General features: G+C 37.1%; 1 protein-coding gene across 1 annotated transcript; it reads right to left on the reverse strand.

Moving 5' to 3' along the window:
• Nucleotides 1-241: 241 nt before the first annotated feature.
• On the reverse strand, nucleotides 242-1,650 carry LOC148190516 (uncharacterized). The gene has a single exon (XM_088102845.1). It carries the CDS (start codon nucleotides 1,267-1,269, stop codon nucleotides 262-264), a length of 1,008 nt encoding a protein of 335 aa, XP_087958971.1. The 5' UTR covers nucleotides 1,270-1,650; the 3' UTR covers nucleotides 242-261.
• Nucleotides 1,651-12,280: the final 10,630 nt, after the last annotated feature.

The following is a 12,280-nucleotide window of genomic DNA, read 5'->3' on the forward strand; positions in this document are numbered from 1 at the left end:
CGGTTGATGCTCCCGGATTCTAATCTTCACGGCTGGACCCCCGGCCTTACCAGTGGGGGGGACCCTTCCAGTCGGCGCGCCGGCAGGGGGAGGGCGCGGCACTGAGGGAGCGCCGGTTGGCCGGGCCGTCGACGAGCTGGCACCGGACTTCTTCCTCACGGTCAGGAAGTTGGATTTGCGGGGGCCCGGAGTAGTCATTAGTTCTGCAAAAAACAAAGAAATTCAGAAAAATTAACGTCAGTATGCGAAAAACGAGCACACCTAATGTGACAAGACCATACCGAACGCCTTTGGTCCACAATCCTCAAGACTAAGGCATTCAACCAGGTGGCGGGCGGAGATCCGGCGAGGGAGGGTGTTAATGGTGCGCACGGCCTCTCGGTCGGGTGCTGTCAAATCCCCGATTGAAGTCGCCCGTATTCGTCGAGGGTCCCTCGTCCAATAGAATGGGAACAGCGGCCTCCCTTCACCATCAGAAAATTCACGGAGGCCGTCCTTGTCAACGATTATTTTAAAATAATGTTGCTTGAAATTTTTAAAGGAATCGGAGAAGGGGCGGAATAGGGTCCTGTCCCGCACCGAGTTAAAGGATACCCAACCGCCAGAAGAAGAAGGGCGGACCTCGAAATAGTGAAAGAAAACTGGGATGGTAGGAGTGACACCCACTGCTGAACACATCGCCACAAACGCCTGTACAGCCGCCCACGAATTGGGATGCAGCTGCGTCGGAGCCACATTAGCTTCCCGAAGAACGGCCGTTTGAAAATTAGTAAAGGGCACCCGGACGAAAAGATGGGTGAAGAAGGTCACGTACATGAAGAAGAAATCATAAGGACTAGACCGCCCATCATGAAAGACCCTCTCGTTCAACAAAGTCACCCCGGCACGAATTAACCTCGAATCCTCCATATCCCGTACGATATGGGTATGGCGGATCCGCCATTCCAAATCCTTGCTGTAAGCATAGCAAGAAGCATATCGGCTGGGAACGACGGGAGCCAACTCCGATATCACCGTCCCTTCACCATCCGGCTCGAAGGGTGACCCGACTATGCGAATACCGCCTTTTAACAAGAACAGAGGCACACCATTAAATATCCGGTCGTTCATCGAGACCGGTGACCCAGGGTCCCCTCCGGAAGACCCAACCGCCTCCTCCAAAAAACGAGAAGAAGCCGAACTTAGAGAATCGCCGCTGTCGCCCTGCGCCGACCCCTCCCGGACTCCGCCCGACGACCCAGAACCTGACTCAATGGACATAGATGCCATTTATTACCTGAGGGAAAAAGAATCTCGAACTCCTGAGTAAAGAAGATAAGTGAAAATGACCCCGTTTAAACACACTATTTATAGGGAAAAATTAGTAACCGTCAGATGCATCTCGGCCGTTTAGATTAGGTACAACCAACGCTCCAGATTTGGCGACGCTTCAGCTCCATTCAATGGGGACGCGCCACGTGTTTTCCCGCCTAAAATTCGAATTCAAAAAGCCCACTGGATAAAGCCCAATTACGGGTTCCCGACCCCCACGCGCCGTATTCGAAATCCTACGTTCACTACGTGTACTAGGACTTGGGGGGCTTGTGTACCAGAGAGTGTCGGGCGCCGTACGAGGGGCGCCGAAGTGCCAGGCGCCGTACGAAGGACGCCCGAAATATCGAGACGCCCGAAATGCCGAGCGCCGTACGAGGGGCGCCGAAACGCCCGAAATGCCGGGCGCCGTACGAGGGGCGCCGAAGTGCCAGGCGCCGTACTTACGACAATGCCTGCACGCAATCGTAAAAGGCACGCCGGAGGCTCATGCGTTGAAGAGCCGGCCCAAGATTGAACCTAGACCCGGTATAAACTCTCCTAACCCTCATGTAGCAGGGAGGAACACCTACCAACCGGGCCGAGCCTCTTTATAAGAAAAACTTTGAAGAACTCACAAGGAATCTTACCATCACAGAGCAGCCCGGCACAACAGCCACGGCATGAAATCTTGTCCGTTAGGTGACCTAAAGTCCTACGTTCACTACGTGCACTAGGACTTGGGGGGCTTGTGTATCTGCAAGGGCCGAACGCCGTACGGAAGGATCCATGTGGGCGGACGCCCAAGCTAATTGGGCGGATCTCCATGCGGACGAGGCGGACGCCCATATCATATGGGCGGATACGACGAGCAAAACCGGACGCCGTACGGAAGCGCCCACATGGGCGGATCCCGCATGGGCGGACCTTCGCGGACACGGCCAAGCGAAACCGGACGCCGTACCAAAGAGCCCGCATGGGCGGACCCACATGGGCGGATCTCCGTGCGCGCAAGGCAGACGCCCATTTCACATGGGCGGACGTCCACGCCCGCCAAAACACTAATCAACATGACTTAAGGAAAAGTAGCCTGGTTTAAAGGTAAGTAGAAATTAGAAGCTATCGGGCCGTTTTGGGCCGTGATTAACTTTTCACTAATCCCAAGCCCATAGCGAAAACTATAAATACAGGTCCACGGTGAGTGGTAGATAGGTTACATTGAATGCACATTTATTGCTACTACTGAAAATAGCCACTGCTCTGAAACTGACTTTGGCATTGGAGAATCTTTTGTAGGTCTCCACCCCTCCGGATCAAGAGGAGAACCAGAGCGCCAGGAGAGGATCCGCCAAGGAGACAAGACTACGGGAGGACTTGGAAGACTTGGAACCCCACAGCCCTACACATACGAAACAAAAAGGATTGACGATATTTATTGGCCATTTTTTAAAAATGCTATAGGAGCCATTAATGATACTCATATTCATATCCTATGTGTAGTTAGTCCTAGTGAACAACCTAAATTTATTGGAAGAAAATGATATCCAACACAAAATGCGATGGCAGTTTGTGATTGGGACATGTGCTTTATATTTACATTACTGGAGATGAAAAGACACCGCTCATGATGTGCGAGTATTTGAGAATATCATCACAACTCCAACCATGAATTTCCGATATCCATCTTCAGGTATATGTTTCTTATAATTATTACTTATTTATATTTACAATTTACATTTCAATAATTTTATTCTTTATTATGCAAATATTACTTGATGGATTCAGGTTATCCAACACCGATAGGATATGTTGGTTCATATAAATGTGAACGATACCACCTTTCTGATTTTAGGCAGTCATCTAAATTTGAAAATCAATGAAGTATTCGATTACTATCATTCAAGTTTAAAATACACAACAGAAATGACATTTGGAGTGTGGAAAAATAGGCTTGCAAATTTTACGTTATATATCAAAATTCAAATTTGAAACAGTTTAAATAGTCAATTCAACATTAAATAACACAACTTTATTAGGAGAAAATTTGAAACTGATTTTGAATTTAAGCATTACAGATGAAAATATAGATGAGCATGAGAATGATAATCATATCAATGAAGAATAATCATTACCTTTAACGATTACCTCTTCAATGGAAATGGATCTTGTTTGAGACTAAATTAAAAATTAAATTACAAGTCATATGTAACTTACATTAATTTTGATATTATGTTTTCTTATCTTATATTTATTTTTTAGTATTTTAGTTATAGGTTATATGTATTTCATTTTCCTCCAATACAATCAATTGTTGTATTATTTTCTTATGTATTCAATTGTTCTTAATTCAATTACATATTTGTTTTCATTTAATCTTTTAATAACAAATAAAATGGTAAAAGTAAGGTTCACTAATAATATCAATATCAAACTACAAAATAAATAAAAAAATCATCAATTCAAATTATAATATTATTATAAATTCATATACATTTAAGTAAGTATACATACGAAATTACTTTTCATTAATATTATCCAAACAACTATCATTTGAACAAAAGTACTTTTTAAAATAAATATAAATCAAGTTATAATCAACTTACTTTTTACTAAACATAAGTTAAAAAAGTTAAGTTCAACTAAACTTAATTTTTTTCAACTTCCTAACACACACTTAATTGTACTCATGTATGTGTAAATTGAAGGGTTAACGAAAAAGCTAACCATATAAATTATTATATATCCATTTGAGATAAATGTTTGCTATATTTCTTGCTAACAAATATTACACTAGCAACCATTAATGTGTTGCCTTTTATAATATGAATAATTTATTCAAAATTCAAAATTTAGATTTCAGATCTCAGAAATGTATTTTACTTAGCAAACTCGCTATTGTATAGGTTATGACAATTGATTGATTTTTTTGTATGATTAAGATTTAAAGTACGATGAAGTCTCTCAACTTTCTTAATTTTATTAATTTAATAGTTAGTGATAAGGTGATTATTTATAAATAATAACTTGTTTGTAATATAATATTAAATATGCAAGTAATTTTGAGAAAATAAACAAGATTATATAAGGGGGAAAATAGTAATTATAAAGGTAAAAATAATATAAACCAAATATATTCTTAATAGTAATAACTTTGTGGTTGATTCTTCCACTGGTACTCACAAGAACCACCTATTGTTCACACTTTTACTTTGTTTAATCCATATGATGCATTTAACAAAAAATTACATGTTGTTTTTGCTCTCAAATAACTTGGTGATCTTGAATATTTTTTAGGCATTGGGGTAAACATTTTTTTTGGTTCTCTTATACTTTCTCAAACAAAACAAAGTATATATATATATATATATATATATATATATATATATATATATATATATATATATATAAGCTGGAATTTCAGCAACTAACCTTGAATTTGTATTTAAGGGAACTAGTGTTTGAGAGAAACTCTAAGTGAATTCTCTTTTAAATTTTGTGTTCATAATCCCTTTTAGCTGTACCAACTCTCCTATTTTAGATTGCATTATTTTCAATCTTTCATATCTTCTTAAGTTCTATATATACAATATACGTTTTCAACTCTGAAACACTTAGAATTTTTTCTTTCCTCTTAACACTGACTATTTTTATATACTTTTTAACTGTTATTACCACCAAAAAAACATCCATAGGCGGAAAAAACAAAATACAACTTCCTTAATTTAATGAAATTGAACCAAATATTTTTGTTGAAATTTTCGGCACAAAAGCCGAGCACTGTTAACATTAGCAAATAACTTTTTACATTAATTCTTTTATGCAGAGACAAATAATTGTTTGCCCAGTTTCATAAATGTATTATATAGTAGTTGAACAAAAATCATAAAAATTCTTGAAATCAGTGTGACAAAACTTACTTTAAAGTTGTCATGTTCCAGTATTGTTCCTTGATTTTTCCTTCATCAAAGAGGAAGAGGATTTTTTGTCTACTTTTCGGAAAGGAAAAAAAAAATGAAAAGAAAATATACTTAAAATTTCAAAAATCTAAACCTTTGTCCACGCAAAGTTCGCTAAATACTACTGTCACATTTGGTTACCGATGAACCTTGATTTTTGTTATCTTGTAATGGTTCAAAAGAAAAGTGGTTGAATTTTGAGAATGGTTTTTTTATGTAAAATGTTACTATGGACTTAGATCACCGATCCGGTAAGTGATGAGATAGTTGAAAAGAACTGAGCAATTAATAGGTTAGGAAAACATCTCATGACTGCTGGATTAAGTAACAAAGTTAAGGCGCAATTGTCACTATTGAGATAAATTTTACTTTGAACCATTGTTGAATTATAAAAGATTTACAGAGAAAAAAAAATTATGACTTAAGCATCAGAGTGTATTGTGTCAATCATATTTAACAAAATACAATAACTAAATTGAAAATTACAAGCACAACAACCAGGGTTGTGTAAAACTTCAGGAAATAGAGCACTTTTTGGGATTTCAAAGCCTTGATAAAACCAAGTCATAAATTTAATAAAAGTTTGAGCACGGTATTCATTTAGAAAAGTTTGAAGTCAAAAGATGACGATAAGCATTTCTTTTTTTCAAATATTGCAGTTTGCTAGCAAAATAGGTTTTACCTAATTTAAAGTATAATTTGCATTTAAATTTAAGCAAAATATAAATAATAATTATCAAAAGAGATAAATATATATAGAAGCAACGGAGTCTTCTCGCTCTTTGAATCTAAGAATTTAACTTAAGAAGATGAAATGAATAGAAAATTTGATAGATTTGAAACTAGCATTCTTTCCTATTTTTCGTTTTTTTTTTATTTCCATGTTAAATTGTAACCTCTCATTTCAAATACTATTAATATTATACAGAAACTATCACATAGTTAATACAATAGAATAGCTAACAAGCAGATGAAAATATAAAGTTTTATTATAGTCATTTAAACATAACTATAAATCAAACTCCATATACAAGTTACTAAGTTTAAACTATGTACAAGATTAGTTCTCTAAAACAATCAAAGGAAAACATAATCACTATATATATGTACTAAAGTTACTATACATCTCGTGTCCACCTAAAGTCTACTCTATAGTCATATTATCTCTCTCTGCTCACACCTACCACATAATCATTGCTCAATAATCAATTTCATAAGAACAATAAAACAAGAACACACAAAACAGGGTAAACTGGTGATAAAAGATCCAATCATAACATAATAACATTTCGTGTACATCATATTTCACATCAAGTAAATCAAATATCTTAATCATGTCAAAGACCTAGACTGGACTATCTGGATATAGTATCAATGTCGAACTATGGCGAGTTATGCACTTGTGGTGACCTCTACTACTCTGTAGAGTCATTGTTAATGGGTTTCACCGTACCACACTCACAAGGTTAGTTTGTTTCGTGTCTTAGCTCATATTAGAGCACCTAGACTAAGACCTTCTATTACTTTCACCACAAGTATCACTCCTCTCTAATTAAGAATAAACGATCATTAGAGTGTTAGGATAACTCTAAAGATTGAGCTCCCAACATTCATACCAACAACACTTTGATACAACCATTAAAAATTCTCCGTAGAACTCTTATTAACCTCAATTCCATACCATCATATATTCCAAACCATACCACTGAACAATAAATAAATCATCATACGTGTTACTACCGAGGACGGAGTAACCGATCGGTCGCGTGCCTCAAATGTGTCTGATCGGGTTTCTTAAGTCTTATATGTCCGATCGGCAAGCTTCTGAAACTGTTTGCTGGAGACAGCGGTTGAATGCTCATGAATGTGTAATTAATGAGGTAACGGTCGTTGTCGAGTATTTAAGATTAGCATTGAAAGCCATTAAGAGGTAAATTAATGGGTAATATTCTCTGAAATCATATAAATAACAATCGAAGGAGAAGGTAAACTCTCTATTTTTTTTATAATTACATAGACTTGCAAAGACCAATTCTGACTTGAGCGTCAGAGTGTTTCTTGCAGGTCACCCCACTTATACTGAGAATGAGCATAAGGAAGGCGAAGGGCGAAGGACCAATCGGTTGAGGAGGAGTGTTTCCGGGCGGAGGCAGCAGGAGTTTTCCCGGGTCCCATTCAGCAGAAACAATACCCTTTAAAACCATGCACATAGAAGAAAGGAAGTTAAAACATCCAAGAAAACCCAAAACCACTCGCCCAACGCCAGAAATAGTGTTTCCAACGAGCATATGCTCACCCAGTGAGCATCCTTCACTCACCTAGTGAGAGCCAAAATAGTGAGCTTCACAAACCCAGCGAACTAACTCGCCTAGCAATTGAAATCCATTGCAAGAACCATCTAATACTTGCCCTAATTTTGCAGAACACCAATTCTACAAAAATTGCACCCTCCCAACCGAACCTGACCTATCTTAGACATTTTACCACTGTCATTTGAAATTTTAATCTATAATAGACTTAACCAAGTATAAACAATCTAATTATAACCAAGTTAACCCCTTCGTCATTGAGTTCCAACTCAAAATCAACTAAAACACTACTCTTTAGACCATAAATTATTCTACAAGTTTTAGCTCACATTTAAGCAACTTAGGGGTCTGAACAAGCCCAAAATGACTCAATCATAGACCACAAACCCTCCAATATACCTTAGACCTACTGTTTCACTACTTCAAACCTCTAAAAATGCACTTAAAACCATTCAAAACATAACCAATTGTCTACCACTTTATTCTAGATCACAAATCTATTAATTCACAACTCAAACAAGTTCTAATTAACCATACAACATAACCTAGATAATTATTGTTTCACTTAGACTAGTATTTCTAAAACTCACCTATTAAAACCCCAATTTTTGCCCAAAAACTATCTTCTAACACAGTCCAAACTTTACTTCTAAATGTTACCTTAGTTTTACACCAATCATACTTCAAAACATTAACATTCACAAGATCATTGTTACATATGGGAAGAGTAGGCCCAAAAGAATGACCCAAAGGCCTGCATGTTGGTCTAATTTTATTCATTCTTAGATTGGTCCATTTCCTTTACGTTAGATAATTCTAGAAGTAGTTTGTTATATTTGTTATGATTGTGTAAGGCCTGAGTGCCACGTAGCAGAGAGGAATCTTCTGTCTGCATTTCCTTTAATTGGTTATTCTGCATTGAATGAAAGGAAGGAAAAAAGTTTCTCATCTCCCCTCTTGTCCTTTTCTTAGGGTTTATTTCACTGTTTTTAACATTTGGTGCTTTCATTGACCTTTGCAATGGCTGATGGTACACGTTTGAAAAATCTCTCTGACAAATTGGACGATGTGCTCACACAAATGTCTCTTTTCTCCACCCAAATGATCGACATCCACACACATATCTCTCACCTTGAAGCTCACCCCCTCACCCCTTCTCCTTCACCTCACCACATACATTCCAATGACACTAACTCTTCACAACGTCATTTCCTGAAGCTGGATGTGCCTCACTTTGATGGCACCGACCCACTCGGATGGATCTTCAAAATCACACAATTCTTCGAATATCACAATACCCCCGAAGAAGATGTATCGCAACGGCCAGATCCTTTCATGGCAACACCTGCTCCAAGCTCTGGAAACATGATTTGCTCCCATGACATTCGAAGATCCACGAGACAAACTCTTCAAGCTCGCCCAAACCACCATTGTCTCTGATTTTCTAACAGAGTTTGAGGCGATTGCAAATCGTGTGGTAGGTTTACCTCCTTCCTTCCTTTTGAGTTGTTTCATTTCAGGTCTCAAACCGGAGATCCGCCGCGAGGTGGTGGCCCAACAACCCCCAACACTATCGCATGCGGTCGGATTAGCAAGGTTGCGTGAAGAAAAACACTAGGATCTCACCCGTGTTCAGAAAGCGAAATCAGTATCTCCTTGGCCTCCCCCAGCTCATCCGCACAATTACTTCTCCTATTCAACCACAACTCGCGAAACCCCTTCCCCCCCTTCTACCCTCCCCCACGCAAAAAACCTATTACCGACAACTCACTAAAGTAGAGATGGCAGACCGCCGTGAGAAGGGACATTGTGTTAATTGTGATAAAAAGTATTCATGCTCACATCGTTGCCCAGCTCGTATTCTTTTTTTCTTTGCTGAAGAGACTGACCCTGTTGGGGAAGTTGACTCTGAATTTGCCTCTTTAGCTTTGGGCCATAGCGAGTCGGGGACAAGGGTCGACAACCCAGATCAGTCAGCCCAAATCAGTCTTCATGCCCTTTCTGGCATTGGGGCTCCTGAAACGTTGCGACTTATGGGCCAAATTGGGCCTCATTAGATCAGTGTCTTAGTGGATGGGGCCAGTACCCACAATTTTGTTCAAAGGAAAGTAGCTTAGTTATTAGGCTTGGCCTATTTCCCTTCACCTCCTTTGAAGGTTTTGGTTGGTAGCGGAGAGGAACTGACATGTGCACATGTGTGTCAAGGGATAGATCTCTCTCTTCAGGGTCATTCATTCACATTGGATTTATATGTCCTGGACATGGGGGGTGCCGACGTGGTCATAGGAGCCCAATGGTTGAAGCAGTTAGGGTCTATTTTGAGGGACTATCAAGCTCTCACCATGAAATTCGTTTTCAATGATTGCATTATTGAATTGCGAGGCGATTCGGGATTGAAGCCCACTCCCATTTCCATTCATCAATTAAAGCGGGTTGTCCACACCGATCCATCGACCCAATTCTTTTCCCTCTCGGTTCGTCCATCTCATCTTCCAGACTCTTCTCCATCTCATCCTAATCCTCAAGTACAACATCTGCTTCAAGAGTATTCTACACTCTTCTCTGAACCATCCCATCTCCCCCCCCCCTCAAGAGCTACAGATCATGTCATTCCCTTATTTTCTCACGCCCAACCGGTCAATGTGTAACCCTATAAATACCCTCATGCTCAGAAATTCGAAATTGAGCGTTAGGTTTTGAAGATGCTGGAATCAGGTTGGATTCAGCTAAGCACCAGCCCTTTCTCGTCTCATTGTCAAAGGAGATGGTAATGTTACATATGGGAACAGTAAGCCCAAAACAATGACCCGAAGGCCTGTAGGGTGGTCTAATTTTATCCATTCTTAGATTGGTCCATTTCCTTTACCTTAGAGAATTCTAGAAGTAGTTTGTTATATTTGTTATGATTGTGTAAGGCCTGAGTGCCACGTAACAGAGAGGAATCTTCTGTCTGCATTTCCTTTAATTGGTTATTCTGCATTGAATGAAAGGGAGGAAAAAAGTTTCTCATCTCCCCTCTTGTCCTTTTCTTAGGAGGCAGCCTGACCTCGAATCTAGGGTTTATTTTACTGTTTTTAACAATCATTCAATCCAATTCACTATCGTTCATGACGACATGCATCAATTAATCAAACATATTCATTAAACATAATTATCACTAAAACAATCATTTCAAATTATAACAAAAATCAGAATCTCTAAATAACAACCACCATTCACACTCCTTGATTCAAAATTAAAGAAAACACTAGCTTCCCTTACCTTAAAGAGAATCATCACAGCTCTACACAACTCACAAACCTTGTTTCAAGCTCAAGAAATCCTAAAAATGCCTACAGAACACATAATTGTGATCAAAGAGAGTCCTTAAAACCTCTAATCAACAGGAACTAGAAAAGGAAACCAAAAGACGCATGCAAGAAGTACCCATATGCATAACCTCAAACTAATAGCGAAAAGAAAACGGAGTTAAAACTTACTTGCTCTATAATAGAAATTGATCGGTGGATGATTAAGAATGCACTTGTGTGATCTCCTAAATGTTTTCTAATCATGAAAGAGATGATTAAGGAGTCAAAAAATCTTAGAGAGAAGGGAAAAAGAACTCAAAAAAAGAGTTTTAGAGAGATGACTAAACTGTAGAATATTATTGATTTATTTTAAAATTAAAATACTCAATTTTATTATTTTAAAACACTTATCAATTCTAATATGTAATCTAATATTGTTTAGACAAGGAAAATTAAATATATTAAATTACTTGTATTTTTTTTCTATATATTTTGTGTAATTAAAATATTTTACATTTCAATTTTTAGTTTGGATAAAGTAATTAATTTTGCTTTTAAGATGTAATTTCACTTTAAAAATATGTATTTTATAATAAAAATTTACAAAAAAAAATATTAGTCAAATTTAAATATTCAACATAATATTTAACGATTTAATATTTTCAATATACATGTTTATATAATATTTATAAAGTGAGAGTGACTATATGAAATTTTAATTTCTCCTTCTAGTGAAATTCAAATTTTATTGTTTTAATTATATGAAATTTTTTTTTTTTTCAAATAACCTATTTTACGTAAAAGAAAATTTTAAATCTACTAAATATATAAATTACCTTTTTAAATTATTTCATTCAAATTCATTATAAGTGAACTTTTAAACAGTAGAAATATAAAAAGATTAAGTATTAGTTAATTCTACATTATGGTAAATATACGTTGGGATTAAGATAACAAAAAATATTCGCGTCCACCGTATATATGTAAGTAAAAATTGGTATTCGGAGGCAAAAAGTACTTGCAAGAAACGGGTAATTTAATATTTACTCATAAGCAGGTTAGGTTTAGATATCAAAATTACATTTTTATCTTTATTAAGTTTAAGTTGTTAATGAAGTTTTATCTAAACATGTCATTTTTGCTAATATTTACATATAAATATTATAGTTACTTCTAATGTTTGGATGACCTAATTTATAAGATGTATATAGACTCTCAGCTTTCTCCTCAAACTTATTAATTAGATGATAAGAATTGGAGAGATGTAGATACATTCTTACACTTCTCTCATCAAATTCATTCCTTACGTACATAGTATAAGAATTAGAAAATCATGAGTTTACACTTTGTTTTCAAAGCAAAGTTAATGATTCTTTGCTCATGATCGTGTTATAATTAATTTATCTTATCCTTCAAAATTATACCTTGCTTAAAA

Source organism: Vigna umbellata, unplaced genomic scaffold (genome assembly GCF_029865625.1).
Source record: "Vigna umbellata cultivar VRB3 unplaced genomic scaffold, Vumbellata_1.0 scaffold_845, whole genome shotgun sequence".
Classification (NCBI taxonomy): domain Eukaryota; kingdom Viridiplantae; phylum Streptophyta; class Magnoliopsida; order Fabales; family Fabaceae; genus Vigna; species Vigna umbellata.

Excerpts from the sequence above, each read along its gene's own strand:
- LOC148190516 (XM_088102845.1), bottom strand. The coding sequence starts at position 1,269 with ATGGCATCTATGTCCATTGAGTCAGGTTCTGGGTCGTCGGGCGGAGTC.